Source organism: Calidris pugnax, unplaced genomic scaffold, assembly GCF_001431845.1.
Source record: "Calidris pugnax isolate Ruff unplaced genomic scaffold, ASM143184v1 scaffold27, whole genome shotgun sequence".
Taxonomy (NCBI): Eukaryota; Metazoa; Chordata; class Aves; order Charadriiformes; family Scolopacidae; genus Calidris; species Calidris pugnax.
In genome coordinates, this window is record NW_015090893.1 from 16,348,491 (window position 1) to 16,369,815 (window position 21,325).

General features: G+C 52.4%; 1 protein-coding gene across 1 annotated transcript in view; it reads right to left on the reverse strand.

Annotated features, from left to right (window-relative positions):
• Window positions 1-21,325, reverse strand: part of JADE2 (jade family PHD finger 2) — a 94,751-nt gene that overhangs the window by 17,951 nt on the left and 55,475 nt on the right. The window contains exons 6-9 of the mRNA XM_014947945.1: window positions 13,149-13,360; window positions 8,246-8,413; window positions 7,944-8,060; window positions 1,425-1,886 (exon numbers count right to left, since the gene is read on the reverse strand). Coding sequence (XP_014803431.1) covers window positions 1,425-1,886; window positions 7,944-8,060; window positions 8,246-8,413; window positions 13,149-13,360 — 959 coding nt within the window. The remainder of the gene's footprint in view (window positions 1-1,424; window positions 1,887-7,943; window positions 8,061-8,245; window positions 8,414-13,148; window positions 13,361-21,325) is intronic.

Consider the following 21,325-nt stretch of genomic DNA (forward strand, 5'->3'; position numbering starts at 1 on the left):
TTGGCATCGCTGCTCCCCCAAAAAGCTGCTGTGGAGGCGGCTGCTCCCTCCCCTGTGCAAGGGTGCCCTGTGCCATGGGGAGCTGCGGGGGTCTGCATCCTCCACCTGTATCCTCCACCTGCATCCTCCACCTGCATCCTTGTGCTCCATCCTCCACCTGCATCCTCCTCTGGCTCCTTCCTCTGCCTGCATCCCCCAGCTCCATCTTCCACCTGCATCCTCTGCCTGCATCCCCCAGCTCCATCCTCTGCCTGCATCCCCCAGCTCCATCCTCTGCCTGCATCCCCCAGCTCCATCCTCTGCCTGCATCCCCTGGCTCCATCCTCTGCCTGCATCCCCCGGCTCCATCCTCTGCCTGCATCCCCCGGCTCCATCCTCTGCCTGCATCCCCCAGCTCCATCCTCTGCCTGCATCCCCTGGCTCCATCCTCCGCCTGCATCCCCCGGCTCCATCCTCTGCCTGCATCCCCCGGCTCCATCCTCTGGCTCCATCCTCTGCCTGCATCCCCTGGCTCCATCCTCCACCTGCATCCTCTGCCTGCATCCCCCAGCTCCATCCTCCACCTGCATCCTCTGCCTGCATCCCCCAGCTCCATCCTCCACCTGCATCCCTGGCTCCATCCTCTGCCTGCATCCTCAGGCTCCATCCCCTGCCTGCATCCTCTGCCTGCATCCCCCAGCTTTATCTCCACCTGCATCCTCAGACTCCATCCTCTGCCTGCATCCCCCGGCTCTATCCTCCACCTGCATCCCCCAGCTCCATCCTCTGGCTCCATGCTCTGCCTGCATCCTCCAGCACAGCTCTACCTCTGCCAGCAGCTCCCCGAGGAGCCGACCCACTTTCAGCTGCAGCAGGGCAGGGAATGCCCAGTCCCACCGGCCCCGCAGCTCACTCCTGCCATCCCCTGTCTCCTCCTCCCCCCAGTCTTTGATGTTTAATGGAAGGAAATAAATGAAGTGCTCCTGTGCTTTGCTGCTGGAAAGCATCTGAGGGGCAGCACAGGATAATTTTGTGGTTTGAGACTGTGAAAATATAGTGGATACAAGCTGCAGCATCATCTGCCTCCCAGCCACCCGGCGCCGCCCACGCACCTCTCCCCGCAGACATTTGCTCTTTTGAACCCCCCCGGCTGAGACCACCACTAATTTATTTCATCAGTGTCAGCGTTTTGGCAGCGATGACACACACATTCTGAGCACCGGAGCCGACTGGATGGTCCATGTGATCCACCACATTTCGAAAAGGCTCGCCTGGGGATGAGGGGAAGTGGGGAGACGAGCGTGTGCCCCCCATCTCCTGAATAACACTCTAGATGAAGGGATGCCACCGTTAGGGGAGCTGAACTGAGTCAAGAGGCGCCAGACACATTAAAGCAGCCCTGATGGAACTTACTGGTACCTCACTGGAGGAAAAACGTTACTCACCCTCTCCAGGTCTTGCCTGAGGTGCATGAAGAGCTTTAAGCGTCGGTAGAGAACGTCCTGTTCTTGCTGGGCCAAGTTGTCCACCTCATCCGTTTTTGGTGTCAGCAGCGGTTTGTTGGAATTTGCTTTCCTCTTCAGCTTCCAGTACTGGTAGACAAAATCTACCAGTGATTCGCTTAAGTCAAGATTCTCTGCCACCTCCGAAGGCTTCACGAGTTCATAGAAGTCCTCCTCCAGCTGCTGGAGCTTCTGCTTCCTCAGCGTGACCTTCTCCAAGTCCAGCTGGGCTTGGTCGGGCTCTGTCCGTGCCTCCTCGGGCAACTTGGTGGCACCGGTGCTGTGCTCAAGGCAGAAGGACTTGAACTTCACTTCATCGTTGTCTGCTAGAATAGTCCGCATGTCCAGGTTGTGGTCAAAGGCGCAGGTGACGTGGAACGCGGTGACGCAGGCGGGCATGGAGCACTGCGGGGAGAAGAACAAGGCTTACTGCCAGGCCAAAGCATCATCAGTGGAGGAGCTGCTTAGCAACTGGACCAATAAGGCTTATGACAAAAGCTGTGACACCCATCTGAGTGATAACACCTACCACGAAGCAATGGATGCTCCACTACAGGCACTCCTTATGGAGGAACACCTGTATTGCCCAAGTCTTACCCATGAGCCAGACACCACAAACCCAAGCAGAAGAAACCCAAGGTTGACTAGATATCAGCGAGCACCTTCCCACCTTACCTGCTTTAACTCTTCTCCGTGATGAGCCCTGCTCATCTTTCAGCTACCATAAACGGGAGCTTCCAGAGGTTCTTCCAACAAGACATGTCAACGGCCACAGACAACAGCACAGGCCAACAAGATGCTCAAGACTGTCAATGGATTTCTCCTGATGGAGAAATTTTCACCTCTATTTCACCTTTAAACTCCTCCACTCTTACCACATCTAAAACTAATCTGCCATTTTTACTGAAAGCATAAGAATATGTCAAAGGTTATGAGTGAAGGTGGTTATCTCAGAAGCAGCCAACACTCCCAGAGCACGACGCCTTTCTCCTCTGGAAATTACACAGCCTCTAATAGCTCCATTAAAAAAGGAAAAAAAAAAGGCAGCTCAGCATATACAGAGCAAAACATCATGAAATGAACTTTTCAGAACTAGTACAGTGGCTAGGCTGTTGTCAAACTTGTACCAGATTAATTTTTTAACAATTTCCTTAACTTCCCTCATGCTTAAATTACTTTGGATCCCGCAGGCAACAAATCTCAGCCTGGTTTCCTACAGACAAATCTCTCCCCAGTCAGTGCTGCACCCATGTCCACGTGGGTACCTTCTCCCCCTCTACTCATTAACCGGTTTTTAATGGCTCAGAGTGTCAGGTAATTATTTCAACCATAACCCATAAGAAATCAAGTCTATTCCAGCTGCTAATGACCAGTTAAACTGCAATAATGAGACATTTTAAGTGGACTATTACAGTAGGCACCGTATTTCAGCATTTATAGAAGACTTGTTCTTGGAGGGGATGAAAATGCAGTTGTGGCCTGAAGGACCAGGCGGAGGCATGTGGAATTTCCTGGCTGTTGATGGCAAACCATTGGTGACGCTGCAGAGTTTTACTGGGGCTTTGCTGCACTTTAATTCTCAAAAAGAAAAAAAAATAGAAAAAAATATTCTGGTAGTAGTTGAGGAACAGGAGTTTTATGGCTTTTTATCTTCGTCCCATCAGCCCTGAATTCCTGCTCAATCACCCAGCGTGTGAACTTCTGACATTGCTGCTTTTAGATATTTTCCCTTGACTTTGTTTATGAATCCACTGGTGCTTCTGAAAGCGAAAGACTTGTTTTCTTGCCAGGGCCAAGAACAGCGGAGGCGAGCCGTGTCCAAGTCCTCTGCTTCCAGGCCCTGCTCCAAAGCCTCCGAAACCAGCGGGAAGAGCTGGGTGCAGCCCCCGCCACGGCTCCGGGCAGGGATGCTGGGCACTAACTCCTGCAGGCACCGAAAGCAAGCAGATTATTAATCCCTACCCCCTACTTACCCTCTTTAAATATGTCCTAATTCCAGCCTGAAATTGCTCGTGAAAATAGCTGCTAATGTGCAAAAATCAGAGGTGGGCAGTGGGTGCCTGTCCTGCCCATCCCATGGGACAAGTCCTGGCCCAGCCTCCCACAGGGCTCAAGCATCAGGTCTGTTCTCAATTATATATATCTGGTAACGAAGGAGGGACGGAGAGAGCCCAGACTGACTTAGAGCACCCAGATTTATTTGGTGCAGTCAGTATATCAGGCAGCAGGCACTCACTCCTGCAGCCACGGGGCAAGCATTAATAGAGGGAGATGGGATGCAATCCCAGGTTGGAGGCCTCTTCCAGCTGGAAATGCCCAGGGTTGAGCTTTTTCCTTTGGTAGCCAAGATGGAAATGGAGCTATGGAGCTCCTGATGTACTCCTGCAGTGCTCTTGACCTATTCCTGACGTGATCCATCCTGGCTGTTCTGCTATAAGCTGGGGGTGCTTCAAACTACAGCATCCTTTTTTGCTGTTATGCACCCAAATATCTAGGGAAAAGAAAATGGACACGGAGAACTTGCCGCTGTTGGTGAAACTACGTGAGCTAAGGAAAGCCACCCAGCGATGTCCCCTCCCTCCTGTGTCTGTCACCAGTGCTAATAAGGGCATCAGCAAAACGGCTGTGGCTCCTGCCAGGACAACGTCCCGCTCACAGGAACCACAACGATGGCTCCACTTTAGGAATAAAGCAAATCGAACGACACCCATCCTGGATCTCTCCTCCGACAGATGGCAAGCAGCACTAGTCAGAAACCATGCCCAAAATGCCAACAGAAAATAATTAGGCAGCTCGGCTGACAGGGCAACAAAGGAAGGTACCTGGTCGGCCATGGGTACCCAAGGACCTTGGCTAAACTGACAATAAGAACATATTGATCCATCCCAGAACGGGGCTGGATCTCCGAGGGAGGGAGGGAGGGATCTGCCACGCAGAATAAACCCAGCTCAAAAACCTGGCACAGTCCCCAAGTCTGCTTTCAGAACAGGGCTGGATCTCCGAGGGAGGGAGGGATGTGCCACGCAGAATAAACCCAGCTCAAAAACCTGGCACAGTCCCCAAGTCTGCTTCGTTATCCATCGTGCTTCATTATCTCACAGCACCTTTCGTTCATGGATTTCGGCACGCTTCGCTTATCCGGGCAAATCCATCCCCAAACACCGTTCCGAGAGAGAGAGGGTGAAAACTGCACCAGAGATTAACGTGAGCTGTTAATTAGTCCTCAAGCCACCCTTACTGGGAAGAAATAGAGGGATGGGTTTGTTTGCCAAGGAGTTTACCCAGTTTACAGAGCGGTTTGGGGCCGGAGGGGAAGGAAACGGCTCCTCCAACAGAACCGTGAGGGGAACTCAGGAAGGAAAAATTAATTACCGGTGCTGAACAACGGCCAAGCCATCAGCCACAACACTTCTGTGTCCTCACGAGAGCCACCGTGTGATTCCTAGTGACCACAGATGGTCTGGATCCTGGGAGCGCTGCTCAGCCGAAACAGGCAATTTCAGCATCGCGGGTGTCCTCAGAGGATGGAGGTGGAGGATGGTGTGGGGGCTGCATGGTGCACACACACTGCTCTTCCCCTGTCAAGCTGTACATTTTCTTGGCTCCAGGCACAATGGGACAACAGCTCCAGGAACCACCACACCAGTTATCCCAGTGGATGGGGACCAGTGGCACAAGCAGCTCAAGGGGAGCTGGCAGCGGCGGGGAAACAAATGAGTTGAGTGGTGGAAGATGCTCCCCAGGGCTTTTTGTCCAAAAAATAGCAACAAAAAGAAAGCTAGGAGACGATGACAGCAAAAGATCATGCCCTTTGGAGAAGCCTGCCAGCAGCTAACGGAGACCTGGCATTTAGCTCTGCGTTGAAAGGCCTTGGTGAGCTCTTCCAGGGGCTTGGACCAGCGAGGAGGGAGATGGTGAGGAGGGAGAAGGGTCCCAAGGAACCGTGGCCAGGACTTGGGCTATGCTGGAGCTCAGCTCCTGGCGCTCTCTTTCCCATCTCAGCAACTCAAGCGAGAAAATTGCTGCTGGATGCTGAGCTCTCTTTGGCATCTCCTGATGTCTGACCACAAGAACCACCATGAAGTCATGATTTCCCCTTAAAGGAGCTGGGGAAAGTGTTCTTCTGGGGCTGCATCCCTGCCCAGGCTCCGGGAGCTCCAGCTCCACTACGGACACGGAGAGTGACGGTGGGTTCACAGCTTGTACCAGAAAAGCAAGGTCAGAGGCACAGAGAGCAGGGGGAGCCCTTCCTGAGGCTTCCCTGGGTTTATTTCCCATTTGATGGTCAAATTTGGAGGGGGAAAAATGCCCCGGTGGTCAAGGTGGGTGTTTTTTCAAGCGGCAGTGCTGCCTCTGAGTGTCCCCATGTCCCTCTGGGATGACTGTCTTCTGCTCCTCCAGCTTGTCTTCCAGATTTCACCTCCCCTTTCAACAAAGCCCAGTTCTAACCAGTCACTTGGAAAACACCTTCCTGGAAGCAACACCCCTCCTTCCCCAGACCTGCCCCACCTGGAGCACCTGAGTCCCACTGCCAAGGATAAAAGCTCAGCTCTTTAACAGAGAACAACCTCTTCTTTTCAGAGCTGGGTCACAAACCCAAAACGCCGACAAAAGTAAAGATTATAACAGGGAGTAATCAAAAATGTGCTCCATAAACATAAGCTTTCAAAACAGAGCTGTACCACGGACGAGTACGGAGCGTGTTTATTTATTTATCTGTAGGTGAACTCGCCGATTTACCCCATAAATCCTTAAATAAAGGCACTGACTGCTTTTATTTATTTTTTTCTTTTCCCCTTCTCCCCCTTTTCCTTGAAGCAAAACCATCCTGATTGGGCTAAGGTGGCCTCACCAAACGCTCGGGTGACAATCTTGTGGGGACTTATAATCCACGAGCTGCCGGCACAGGAGACAATAAAGCTCCTGCTCCATCTCAGGTGACCTTTCATGCAAATTCATTCAGTCCCAGGGATCTCACGGCTCCCGTGCCACGCTGGCGCTAAGAGGATGAAGCCTCAGAGAAGCTGAATTCTTTTTTTTTTTTTTTTTGATGCTGCCAAGCCTGTTTGCCTCCTTCCCTGCCCTTCCGTTCTTTGAAAGCAGTTGCCGTTATGACACAGTATCTCCATCTGGCAGGGTGAATAAGCAGATCCACCCAGAGCCATCAAAAAAGAAGTGAGTCAATGCTAGATTTCATTTCAAGCTAAGGGGATTGCTTTTAAATAGCTCCCTTTAAAGCATTAAACCCAAGGCCGTCGCACAAACGCAGCGGAACCTGCAGACCTCCTATTCCTATCTCCTTTCTCCAACCAGCCAGCTATTTGGAGATTTAAAGAAGTATTGTGAGCTTTCGTTTCAAGCTAAGGGGATTGCTTTTAAATAGCTCCCTTTAAAGCATTAAACCCAAGGCCGTCGCACAAACGCAGCGGAACCTGCAGACCTCCTATTCCTATCTCCTTTCTCCAACCAGCCAGCTATTTTTGGGCCCCAATAGTCGCTGCTGCCTACACCGACCTTCGAGGTGCAGCTCCTGCTGCTGTAGAGGGGCTGATCAGTCAGGATTGATGCACATCCAAAACTTTCTCCCAGTTTTTCAAAGCTTAATGGCTATTCCAGCCCCCTCTGCGTGCCAAGGATGCTTCCCCTGGGCTGGGGGATTGGGCTGCAGCAGCTCCCCCAACCCATCACCAGGGACCACCAGGACATCACACCGGCAGGGAACGGGGAATCATCGGATGCAGACGAGCAGCAAAGCTCCCCAGATGCTCTCACGCTGAGCAGGCTGCCTTTTGGACAGGAGCTTCTGCTCTTTGCTCTTCAGGAAGAGACACTACCCCACTTTTGTAACAGGAAAGCCCACAGTGTCCTGTTTTTTTAGTGTGAAATGAGAACATCTCGCCCCCTCGTTAGCACCCTGCTGTGGGGCAAGCAGGCAGTGAGATGTCTGTAGTGGTTTGCTCAGGTGTGGAGAAAATGTGGCAATGTAATACATGGTAAATCTGTTTTCCAAGCCAGCAGGCTAGTGAGGACTACCTAATCCCAGGGTTTCCTGATATTCCCCCAACTGAAGGGCTTCCCAGCCAACCCCCACTGGTTTGTGAAATCCCTGGGCTATGTATCCCACGGGGACCTCACTTTCCTGGCAGCTACGCCAAGCCTTTCTGCTGGAGGTTCCTGATTTCAAACCAAGGTCGTTTGCAGTCCCGGTAATTAGTGTCACTACAGCAACATCATCCTGTTATGCAAAGAAAGTTAATCTGGATTCCTAGCACTCCATACATTAAATGATTGCAAACAACATCTGATGATGTCTGACAGGAGCTCATGCTCCCTGTCTTAGGTTTACTCAGAGCAGGAATAAGCCTTGGTTGGATTGTGCCCACCAACCTCTCAGGAATCTCCAGTGGCTACTACAGGCACAACCCCAGAGGTCTAAGTTTCTTCGGTGCCACCGTTACGTACCTGAATACACGTCCCAGTGCACTCCTTGCAGAGGCTGCAGGACAAAGCCCATCTGCTTGCTGGGATATGTGAGATCTTCGTAATGGGTTCCATTTTTTCAGGACATCCAATGCTAACCTGGTCACGAAACAGAAGACAAGTTGTAAATAGTGGTTACCAGCCCAAATCTTCTACAGAGGGATGTCTGTAGCAGTCTGAATTTGTTATTTTTCAGGGCAACATCCTGAGATGTTCAACCTTGAGACTTGAAACCAGGCCCGTGCCCACCCGCGTGTCAAGAGAAGGTTGGAAAAACATCTTACTTCAGGTATCCATAAGGCACAGCTAACGTGGACCCATTTCGTCCCGCTCCGGGTGGGCTTCAGCGCTCCTCCTCTCTTGGGGCACAGTAGACACTTTGGCTGGACCCCGAGGGCACAGGTCCGGCAGAGCCAGCTCCCGATGGGGACCTTCAGGATGCCGTAGCACGCCTGCGCAGACAGGAGGAAGGCAAGTTAGTCCCAGCATCCTGGGAAGAGCATCCTCCAGGGCCTCCTCCTTCACTCACACCTTTTTCACTCCTGTTGGCTTATGGCCACCACATCTGGGCATCCTAATGACAACCAGATGTAAAGCAGCTCCACGATCACAGGCAGCGAGGTTAGGTTCTTCCTTCCATGCTTCCTTCCCTATTTTCACATGTATACTCATACATATCCAGATGTCCTGGGTTTTAATTAAAAACTAAGTCTAGAAACATGCTGTGTATCACGCCAAGCATCCACCTGGCTCCAGGTCGGTGAGAGGGGGGGCAACCAGGCTGCTCCATCAGAACCCCACCACCAGTGGGCATCTACCCACTCATCTCCTGCCTGTTCCTGAAGAGCTACCAGAACCAGAATGACTCAGAGAAGTAAGAAAAGCCATGGGGAGAAAACCTCTTGAGGTATCTGAGGGCTGAAAAGCCACAACCCCATGATTGAGAAAGATGGGCCACACTGGTTACACACCCAACCCAGCCTGAAGGGGAAGCGAAAATAACTACGGAAAAGTAGAAAAGGAAACCAATAGTCATGACCATAAATGAGAAGGGAGAAACCATAAAGGACAGCAAATCTAAAGGATGATAAATCGAAAGGAGGGAAGGACTTTGATGGGTGGACTGCTTGGTGGATAAGGAATTGGTTGGATAGTCACATCCAGAGGGCAGCAGGAACCTGGACAAGCTGGAGAGGTGGTCATGGCATGAGGTTCACAAGGCCAAGTTCAGAGTCCTGCACCTGAGTAGGGGCAACCCCCGGTATCAATAGAGGCGGCGGATGAAGGGATGGAGAGCAGCCCTGAGAGAAGAATATGGAGGTGTTGGTGGATGAGAGGCTCAACATGCCCTGGCAATGTGTCTTGGCAGCCCAGAAAGTCCCCCACGCCCTGGGCTGCATCCCCAGCCCCATGACCAGCAGGGCAAGGAGGGGATTCTGCCCCTCTGCCTCCAGCTCTGGGGCCACCAACAGCAGAAGGACATGGACCTGCTGGAGCGGGACCAGAGGATGCCACAGAGATACTGGAAGGGCTGGAGCCCCTCTGCTGGAAGGGGGGGCTGAGAGAGTTGGAGGGGTTCAGCCTGGAGAAGAGAAGGCTCCAGGGGAAACCTTGGAGCCCCTTCCAGTCAAACTATTCTATGATTTTGTGATTCTAAGGACAAACCTATGGCCATGAGAGTGAGAGCTAAAGGACTTGGGTAACCCACGGAGCTCCCCGCCCTCCTGTGATAGCACAGGATGCAGAGAAGCCGAAGTGTTTCATAAATATTTCTCTTCCACACTTGGGGGAGAACCAAATGATAAGCCCTATCACATAATGACGACGATAAAATACTTTCCACTCCGGCTGTAACTTCTGGCTGTATTAAACAGCTACTACCAGAACTAGACAGTTTTTAACCATCAGGTCCCGATAACTCGCCCTTAAAGGCTTTTTCAGAGAGCGACAGACAACTGTGCTGGGCGCCGACGCGGGGCTGTGTCACTGTTTTCAGCCAGGAGATGGAATTAATTCTAGATGCCCCAACATCCCTCCAGAAGGCAGAGAGGCAGTGCTGATAAGGACCCCCAGCACTGCCGGCTGGAAATTCAGCCCAGGCATTTGTCAACTTCACTTCCTTGGAAGCTTACCCCCTAAAAAACCCAGCTTTTCACCCTGCTGATGCAGGGATGCAGGTCACCATCACCACCACGAGTGACAGCACTGCAGGTGGGGATGGGGCAGAGGGGGCACGAGGGGACGGGTGAGTGTGGGAAATGTCTATCTTCAATCTTTCCTGGCCAAGAAGAGAGTTCATAACGTGGCTTTAGGTCGCCCCGAAGCACAAATTGACTCTGACAGTCATTTCCAAGGGGAAAAAGCCACTTCGTGAACAGATTATTGGGATAATAAGGAATTAAGGGAGGTAATATCATTGCTGCGAGTCTACATGGTTCAGAGAGACTTAACTGTGTGTTCCACAGCGCCTCCAAATCTGACAGATAAATCATTTCTGTAACGGAGTTTTATAAAACATCTGATTTAGCACCAGACAAAAACCAGCCTGGTATGTACAGGAGAATAAACTGGAGGACTGATCTCAAAATCCAGGGGAAAACAGGAATTATGACCAGGTGAGCATCTCTCGCAGAGTCTCGCCTCTCAGTTATTTATTCCTAGAGGTTGTGGAGCAGCTGAAGGTGCAATTCTGCTCTGAGGAGCTCTGTCCCAGACAAGGAGAGGCTCTGGAAATGAGGTGGGTTATCAGCTAAATGCTCTCCTGGTCCAACACCAGCCAGAAGGTGCTCCAGGAACATGGAGCCAAAGCAATGCTGAGTAGGAGCAGAGCAGCTATTTTTATCGCTGCGCCTGTCACGGGTGCAACGTCACGGAGAAAGGGATGCCAAAAACCACGGGGAGGATGCTGAGCCACAGGAAAGCTCGGTGTGGTCCATGAAACAGCAGGAATGGGGACTCGGTAATGACAGGACCACGGGGCGGTGGCTGGAAGCTGGAGATGGCTCATCCCCGTGCTAAAGAGTAGTGAGAAGTTGCTCCCATGAGAAGATTCCCCCTCGCTGAATATTTTAAAATTAAGACTGCACGTGTTTTCCAAAAGCTGCACTTCATAGGAATTAATTAATAGCAAGCCTCGTGGCTTGGTGTTATGCAGATGAGATGATTACAACGATCCCTTCCAGCACCGTAACCCACACCGAGGTGTGTCTGAGCACAGCCCTGCCTCTGCCCCTTCCCCTGGGATGCAGGAGGATGAGGCATCGCTCTGGCCGTGTCCTGCTGCACCCCAGCTCCTCCCTGCTGCTGCCTGAATCCATGAAGCCCATGGCATCAGCACCCAGATGCCCACAGGAAAGCACCATCCCCAACAAGTTTTGGATGTGGGGCCAGCAAGAGGACGGGGTGACGTGATGCCACGTAACACCCCACGCTGTGGCTCTGGCCTTTGCGGCTTAGGGCGTAAATCAGGGCAGAGATTTAAATCACAGGCAGCTTAAGGGCTGCCCTCGGGCTTAGGGCTGGACTCTGAGCCCTGAAAACAACAGAAAATTGCCCTTTTCTTTCAACATCGCTCTGGCCGTGTCCTGCTGCACCCCAGCTCCTCCCTGCTGCTGCCTGAATCCATGAAGCCCATGGCATCAGCACCCAGATGCCCACAGGAAAGCACCATCCCCAACAAGTTTTGGATGTGGGGCCAGCAAGAGGACGGGGTGACGTGATGCCACGTAACACCCCACGCTGTGGCTCTGGCCTTTGCGGCTTAGGGCGTAAATCAGGGCAGAGATTTAAATCACAGGCAGCTTAAGGGCTGCCCTCGGGCTTAGGGCTGGACTCTGAGCCCTGAAAACAACAGAAAATTGCCCTTTTCTTTCAACAGCCCTGAAATCCAGCACACCACATCCCCCTCTGGAACACCACTCTCCTCCCAGCACGGGGGATGTCGCCGAAAGCAGAGCCCATGGGGTCCCACAGGGTCCCACAGCCCATGGTGGGCATGGTCCCTATGTCCCCACCACAGTCCCCTATACTGACCACCTCCTTGAGCACCTGCCCATCAGCACGTGTCAGCTCACGGTCTGACATTGCCACTTGGGCTTGGTAAAAAAAACCCACAAAACCCAACACACACACCCCCCCCAAAAAAAAACCCAACTCCAACCCTGGATCTGATTCACTGATGGAAACCATTCAAAACACCCACCTCCCGCAACTATAGATATCTCCAACGCTCTCCCACCTCCAGGAAGCGCTGATGGAAAAGCTGCCCAGAAGATGAGCAAATGGCTCGCTTCAGAGGGAAAAAAAACCAAACTCAAAACCCCTTTGTCACACAGAGAGTGAAACCCAGGAGCTGCCATCACCGTCCCAGCACCGCACGGCGCTTCCCCTGAAAGCACAACCAGCAAAACCTCCCTGGACCCACATGGGACTCGGGGAGACCCTCACAGAGCTGCCTTCTCCTTGTCAAGGTTTCCCCAAGCACAGGAGCCCACAGAGCTCCCCTTCTCAAGGGCTTGGAGCATTTGCATTCACTTCTAAAAATAAAATTATTTTCCCCCAGGCAGCAAAATAAACTGCAATCCTACACTGGTGCAGCAGGGAAGCTGGGACAGACACCCTGCCAGGCGAGACAGTTGCTAGGGGAGCTGGGAAGGTCCTGCTACCCCCAGTATAAGGCTGTGGAGGACACTGGAGGTCTGGGCAAAGCCCACCCCACCGGTGAGCGCAGGGCTGCAGACCCACATCCCTCCCAGCCCACCAGCCAGTCCCACACACTGTGCTGGTCACCCCTGGGTGCTACAGGTCCCAAGGCTGCAGTCTAATAAAGAAAGGTGGGGTAAAGAATTAAGAATAAGCACATTAACAGAAGAGGAGGCATAAAATATCAGGCAGACCAGAGAATAAGGAGGAGGGGGCAAAGTAAGCTCAGAGAAGGTGGTTTTCAACCTCTGGTAGAGTATTTTGTGGGGCTAAGAAAGTAAGAAAAAGAAGTTTGCCACCTGCCAGCTACCCAAAACCCCATTTTCTATCCTCGCTCCACCGGAGACGCGCTGGGAAACCTTCAGAAAAGCTTAACTGGGGGGTCTACAGCAGCCCAGGGGATGGTGGGGACGGGAGGAGGGCATGGACCACAGTGTGACCAGCCCAAACCTGCCCCCATTCCCCCCCTCCACGGCCGGGGCTCACCTGGTGCACGCAGACGTTGCACTTGTCACAGAAGACCATCTCGTTGCCGTCCTCCCCCTCCGGCGAGCGGCAGACGTCGCACACCACGTCCTCGTCGTACTCGATGCCCAAACCCTCCTCCGTTTCGATGGCGATGTTCATGTTCTCGTAGCACATGGTCTCCAGCTCCTCCAGCACTCGCTCCAGGGTGATCTCATCCAGCTCGGGCTTTTCTGCAAGGCAGAGAGAGGGGAAAACTGAAGGGAGCCCATCCGACCTCAGGGCAACGTTTTGCCAAGGGCTGAGGACTTTCAGATGGCAAAATCCAGGGCGAGGGTACGAGCGGCGACTCAGGACACGGCTGCTTCCCCCCTCCAGCTCGGGATGCAGTTTGTGTTTCATCGACAGTAACAAAATATTGCTGCTGGCTGAGAGGAAAGAGACCCATTCAGCTGAAGCAACGCGGATAATTGGCTCTGACAGTTTAAATGTTCAAGGAGACAAGTTTTGCAAAGACGCTTTCCGCAGCGAGGGCTCGGACGAGCTTTGGCAAACGCAAAGTCAACGCTTTAATTGTTAAGGCTGGAAATTGACCCTTTTAAAGCCAATTAAATGGAACTCTAAAAGTGAAGCCAAATGCTGAAATTGAGGACAAATAAAGTTGGTTTTTTTTTTCCCCTCCAGTTGGGTTTAGTGGAATCAGAAGGTCAGACACCGCCGCATCGTGCTTTATTCCCCCAGTACCAGGACGAGGTGCTTTGCCAGAGGTTTCTCCAGAGGGACAACCAGGAATATAAGTCCAATAACCAGTAAAAGGCTTCTTCAGAGCAGCAACCTCCAGCAGCAGGACACCCGGCCACCTTCATGGGGAGGATGCTGCTGCCAGGAGCTCGGCAGCACCGAAACGGTGCCACCCTTGAGGGCTGCTCCCAAAGGTGCCTCTCGCCCGCACACCAAGATCCTGGTACCATAATCACAACGTGAGATCACTCCAGGTAAGGAAAAAGAAAAAAAAAAGGGAAAAAAAGTCCACCAGGAATGAGGTTCTCCGTGAGGGGCGGGAGGCAGAGTTAAGCCCCCACCACACCCCGTCTCCCTGTGAGCACTACTGCGTCACCAGGGAAGGCACGGGGATGGAGATACCTGCAGGATGCAATAAAAAACATTTAATCTTTGCATTTATTTGTGTATATTATCCGTGATGATGGCCAGAAAGCACCAGAGAGCAGAGGAGCCTGCCCTGCGCTGCCGAGCACCTTTCTTCTTGCACGGCAACGGGAGAAAAAAAAAATATCACAGAATCACAGAATCTTCTAGGTTGGAAGGGACCTTAAAGATCATCTTGTCCAACCGTCAACCTAACTGACAAAAAATAGACACCCGCACAACAAACAAGAAGCATCACCATCACTAAGCGCAGCACTACATCAACCTGTCTTTTGAACACCTCCAGGGATGGTGCCTCCACCACCTCCCTGGGCAGCCCATTCCAACGTCTGATAACCCTTTCGGTGAAAAAATTTTTCCTAATATCCAGCCTGAACCTCCCCTGGCGCAACTTGAGGCCATTTCCTCTCGTCCTGTTGCCTGTGACTTGAGAGAAGAGACCGACCCCCACCTCTCTACACCCTCCTTTCGGGTAGTTGTAGAGAGCAATAAGGTCTATCTCATTTACGAGCAAAAAAAAAGTGGGGAAAAAAAGGCTTGAGGAAGTACTAATATGAAGTAGTTACTATTTATTTAAATTTGCCACCCTGGGCATCTCTCAAGCCGGAATGTGACATCCCTGTCCCAGGACCCCCAGCACTGGGGAGGGATGGGACACAGGGCAGTGTTCCCAGCCCCTCCAGCTGGATGATGCCGACAGAGGCTGCACCTTCCCCCCGACGGCCACAGACGGGTTGAAAAACTCTGTCAAGGGGGAAGGCAACCCGTGGGCGAGCTCGGCAAGCACCCGCACCATTGTCTGCCTTTTCAAGCTCTTCCCCGCCGTTTCGCATTGGCAGGGTTTCCTTTGGCTTGACAAGTCTCTGCAAACATCTAGCCTGGCATTTTTACATGTCTGTGTCGAGTCTGAGATACCATCTCAGCCAGACAACACTCTTCCCTATCGCAGCCCTTTCAAGCGCCGGGGCTGCTGTGCCGCAACACGCCGAGGAACCCCAACGGACCTGTATTTTTTTTTTTTATTACTGAGCAGCCCCAGCAACGGGCACGGGATCCGTGTGGAGCCCCAGGCTGGCACCGGGGCCATGTGAAGCATCCCATGCTGACACGGAGAGCCCCGGGGCCGGGATGGAGCCCATGGCCAGCTCTTGGCATCGTGCCGGTCGGACGCAATGGGGCAGGGAGTGGGTTACAGGCAAAGCCAGAGCATTATTTTTGCCTTAATTAATGGTGTCCCTTTATAAACACACCACCTGGGCTGCTCTTGCTCCACAAAGAGCCATAAGCCATGACTTCATATGAGCGTTAAACAAGCCCAGCAAGAACATTCTGCTCTTGGTCAGTGTTTCAACTCCCCATCCGTGACCACCATCCCGGGCACCCGAGTGTCAGCCTGGAGTTATTCCCTTTCTCCCAACATTTCAGGCCCTGCTCTCTCTGCTCTCCTGGAAAGCAGAAGCCCCGGAGATGCTGGAAGGGCTGGAGCCCCTCTGCTGGGAGGGGGGGCTGAGAGAGTTGGGGGGGTTCAGCCTGGAGAAGAGAAGGCTCCGGGGAGACCTTGGAGCCCCTTCCAGTCCCTCAAGGGGCTCCAGGAGAGATGGGGAGGGACTCTGGATGAGGGAGGGGAGCCCTAGGAGGAGGGGGAAGGGTTTGACACTGAAAGAGCAGAGATTTAGATGAGCTATTAGGATGAGATATTTAGATGAGATATTGGTGTGAGGGTGGTGAGAGCCTGGCCCAGGTTGCCCAGAGAAGCTGTGGCTGCCCCATCCCTGGAGGGGTTCAAGGCCAGGTTGGAGGGGGGTTGAACAACTTGGTTTAGTGGGAGGTCTAGGGGGGTGGGACTGGATTGTCTTTAAGGTCCCTTCCAACCCAAACCATTCTGTGATTCTGAGAAAATGATCACTAAAGCGTTCCTGGTGATTTTCCCCCCACACTTACTAGAGCGGCCCCGTGCTGGGGGCAGGCAGAGCCGGCAGCTGCAGGCAGTGCCAGGAAGGAAAGGGAGGGGGGGTTTGGGATCATGGGAATCATGGGAACCACAGGAATCATGACCCTGACCTGCCCGCAGGGTCGGGATGGCGCTGGCATCGTCACCGTTCCCATTTCACCTCCAGTGGAAAGACCTGGCTCCCATCCCACCTCCTGTGATCCATCCCCAGTGATGCCCCGGCACCACGTAACCCCGGGGAGAAAGTCCTTGTTGATCCCTAAACTCTTCCCTCGGAGCAAGACCAGCCCTTCCCTGGGGTTTCCTTATCAGCCCACGTGCCATGAGGTCGTTATATTGCTACCTCAAAAAATAGAGATCTCCCCCTCCCTCCTGCACACACACACACACACACACACACACGCTCTCACACTCCATTTAGATGTAATTACATTAGGAATTTGTTTGCCAAGCGCCATTCAGAATACCTCGGAGCTTATTGAATTGACAATTGCACTTGATGGGGATGAAGCGATTAATCGCTTATGAAACACTAAACAATGGGGCCTGGGGGTGAAGTGCTTTTTCCATTTGTGCTCCATTTATCTCCTCCTGCATCACGTAAAGTTCATGCTACTAAACTCCATTCATAAAATTGTCATCTTTTGGGCTGCGAAAAAGCTATCCGTATCGGTCGTGGCCAGCTAAATAGCAAAACCAAAAATACTCCACCAAAACACTCCCTGTGTACACACAAGGGACACCACTACTCTCCCCAGGGAAGGAAGTGCAAAGACCCAGATACTCATCTTGGGTACAACGAAGAAATCCATCAACATCCAAGGACTGAGTCACATTTGAGCCCATCACCAGGACTGTGGGCTCTACCCATCCCCTTGGTCAGTTGGGGTAAAATGTCCTGTCTGTGTCCCCTCCCAACTTTTTGTGTCTCCTCCAGTCTACTCGCTGGTGGAGGAGCAGAAAAGGCCTTGACTGCTCAACAACAACCAAAACCAGCGGTGTGCCATCAGTGCCGTTCTCATCCCAAACCTAAAACAAAGCCCCACACCAGCTACTAGCAAGAAAGTCAACTCTATCCCAGTTGAAACCATCTCATTCTCCACCCTGTATTCCGTACCACTTCCATCATGCTCAGGTCCCACGTTATCCACTAATCACCACCACCACCCTTCCCATCCTTTGCTAGAATACACAGGTATCATTCCCTTAGTCTATGGACAACCCCTGTGGAATATCTGTAAAATGCCTGTAAATGTCCATAAATGTCTACAAATGTCCACAAATTGTCCACTGAGTTAATTTAGTCCATGACTTTGGATTGAGACACTAGCCCAGGTTGCCCAGAGAAGCTGTGGCTGCCCCATCCCGGGAGGGAGAGGGCAGGTTGGGGGGGGCTTGGAGCAACCTGGTCTGGTGGGAGGTCTCCCTGCCCAGGGCAGAGTGGTGGCACTGGATGATCTTTAAGGTCCCTTCCCACCCAAACCATTCCACGGTTCTACGACCTTGTGCTCCATCTGTTATGGCGGTGACTCAGGACAGGAGAAGTGGTGCTTTGTGTGGAGTTACTGGACTCCAAAACCAGCTTAGGTGAGGTCACTGCTGCCCTTGCACTGCTTCTTGTAAGGCTTGTCCTCCACTGGTTCCTGCTCTAGCAATTCCCATAACATGCAACACAAATCCCTGGGAGCAGCCTCCCACCCCATCCCAGCCGGAGAAGATCCTCTCCCATCCCAGAGCAAGGAGCTGGCGGGCAGCACGTACCCAAAGGAAGCATCCCCCGGAGCAGAGGGGGGACTTTGCTTTGGAAATGGAGGAAGAGAAGAGATGCCAGACGATGATGCACTACAGGAGGTCTCCAGATCTGATTCGGGAAGGGGAAACGTGTAGGAACCCGGCCTTTCTTTTGAATTTTGCTCCCAGCAGAAAACTCTTCCCCGTATCTCTGCCACTGGGATCTGCCACCATCCCAACAGCCACCCAGTATCCCTGCTATCCCCGGGGGGCTCCCGAGGCGCCCACCCTGACCCCACACACCTCAGCTCCCCCAAACTGCCCGTACCGCGGCCGAAACACAGAATTTATACATATTTTAACCCAAATTGAGCTGGGCTGGCACCGAAGGCACAGCGCCGGGCCTGGGAAAACCACGAGGCACATTCCTTTGCGCAACGCCGCTCTCCGTTATAATTGCTTCTGTAATATCGTAATTTATGTGGCATGAAGGAGCAATATTCTCTGCTAAATGAATTCTCAGCTACTCCTTGTCGCGGCGTGAGCCGACTCACTGCGCGGGGAGAGGAAAAAAAAAACATAGGTGGAGGAGCTACCTTTCACAAAACAGAGAGCGATTTCTGACTAAACTGCACTCCACTAAAATCAATTTACTGAAACAATAAATCCTTTTTTCCCGGCGGAGGATACCTGGAGATAAAACAGCTCATGAACAAACAGCCATCAGGACGGCAGGCTGGGCCATTAGTTGATTCACAAGCTACAAATCTCGGAGGCTGTTTGTCAGTAAAAATATATATAAACAAGCAAAATTATTGTTTTTCTTAGGAAAAAAAAAAAAAAAAAGGAAAGCCCTTTGGCGCGGCGTGAGCCGACTCACTGCGCGGGGAGAGGAAAAAAAAAACATAGGTGGAGGAGCTACCTTTCGCAAAACAGAGAGCGATTTCTGACTAAACTGCACTCCACTAAAATCAATTTACTGAAACAATAAATCCTTTTTTCCCGGCGGAGGATACCTGGAGATAAAACAGCTCATGAACAAACAGCCATCAGGACGGCAGGCTGGGCCATTAGTTGATTCACAAGCTACAAATCTCGGAGGCTGTTTGTCAGTAAAAATATATATAAACAAGCAAAATTATTGTTTTTCTTAGGAAAAAAAAAAAAAAAGGAAAGCACTTGTGAGATGATGTAGGCTCATCTCTTAGTATTTATGAAAAACTGAGAGTGAAGGGACGTTCACACTCTGGATGAGGACCACAGGCTCCTGAGATCTTCCAGCCCACTGTCCCTCCAGCTCACCCTGGGCGAGTCACTCCAAACCCACCTGCTTTGGCCCCTGCCTTGGCAAAGCTGGCCTGAGGATCCCTCCCACCTCAGATCATGGGGAAATAAACGCAAGCCAAAGAGAAAAAGCCCTGGTGAGATGCTAAAACTGACTTTAGGCACCACCATGCAGGAGGACTCTTTGGGAGAAGCACAATTTGCCTCCAATTAAGGCTGGGAGCTGAGCACCCACCCGCTCAAGACACCCATGAGGACACCAGCCATCCCTGTCCCAGGCTGGGTGCTCCCCTGGACATCCCAGGTCCTGTCCCAAACCTCCTTGGTGAAGGTCAGGGGATGTTGGACAACCACCTGGCCAACACATCAGACCACGCAAGGCTCCTCCAGCCACCTCCACCCCATCACCTGCAGGCACAGGATGCCTGGGAGAGGCACAATTGTACCTTTGTTTTTTTATCAGCGTTATTTATAAATTCACCTCTAACGTGGAGCGTGACCACGAAAACAAACAGCGACACACACCCGGCGCGAGCTGAGCATCCGCCGGGAAAACTTCGAGCTATTTTGTTACTGACGCAGCCTGCTAATGCACTTAAAAGATTTACAGGAACCAATTATCACCCTTTCTGCCACCCACCGACATCAATTATTGCTCAAATTTAAGATGATGACAAAATGGTTTTCAGAAGCCACTTTATAAGCCGCCGCCGCCTCTCTCCAGCGATGCTCGGCACCGACAGAGCCATCCCGGAGCCCTCGTGATGAAAAGCCTCCTCCTTCCACCCAGCAGCAAAACTCCCCAATATTGCTGGAAACCACTGCAGCGACTGGGAGGGATTGATGGAACCGACGGCGCTGAAAAACGCGGAGGCAAAATGTCCAAAGCTTCTCCCACTGACTTCCAACCCTGCTCATCCATACGTTAGCACAGCTTTCCTGGCAGAACCCATTTATGTATGGAGTTACAATAAACTCAGATTATTAAATGAGGCTATTGACACCGACATTGAGAGCAACATCTCGCCTGCCCCCGGGGCAGCTCGAGTGAGTCTTCCTCCCGTTGATACCCAACGGCGTTAATCCCCATCAACCAACGGCGCTGTAATTAAGAACAGCTTCCAGCCCCAAATCTGTTCCCAGGATACTTCGACGCCGCACACCGGGTACCTCGATTAAAGATGCCTCTGGCTGGGAACATCCCACCAGGTCGTGGGGGATCTGCTGGTTCCTCCACCCCAATGCTCCGCCGCCGAAACGATCCCTGAGGATCTCGGGGGAGAACAAAGATTCCAGGCGGCTGTTTGTTGTGGGCTGCAGCACAGACATGTTAGAAAACAGCTCCAAACTGGCAGGGTTTCCTCCAAACAAAACAAAACAAAAAATTCCAAACAAACAGACCCTGAATTATTAACGGGCGAAGCTCTCTCTGGTGATGATGGGGTTCCATCACCCCAGTGGTCCCTTATGGCTGTGAGCTGGGGAAGACACTTGAAAGGTGGGAAGCTGGTGGTTGAAGGGTATGGATCCCAGTACGAAAAGGGCAAATCTTTGCACATCCCAGGGCTGGGGAGCATCCCTGCAGGGGGATGGCACCCCCAGGAACCCCTGCATCGGGGGACAGTGGTCCCCATGGCAGGGCTCTCCCCAGCTGGTGGCACCAGCAGGGAATGGGGGGGCCTCTGCCACCACAGCACGGGGGGGAATGCACCCAAAGTCATTAAAATAATAGAAGAGCTTCAAATAAGAGATTTTGGGGTGGCCCTGCACAGCGGATGGAGCCTGGTCATGGTGATGGGCACCCGTGGGTGGGTGACAGCTCTGCCCGGGGGGTGCCAGCGTGCTGCCTTGGGGGGAAAAAGGGGTTCCCCGAATCCTGAAAGGATGTGGTGGGATGGGATTAGCCTCGGGCAAGGACTCCCAGAGCTGCTGGGTGGCAAGCAGCCATCTTCCGAGGCGTAGGTACATTCACAGCCCCTGCTCCATTGAGCACATCGTCCCCGGGGGGGTGAAAATGGGGTTACTCCACCGACTTGGGTTTATTCCACGACTTGGGTTTATTCCA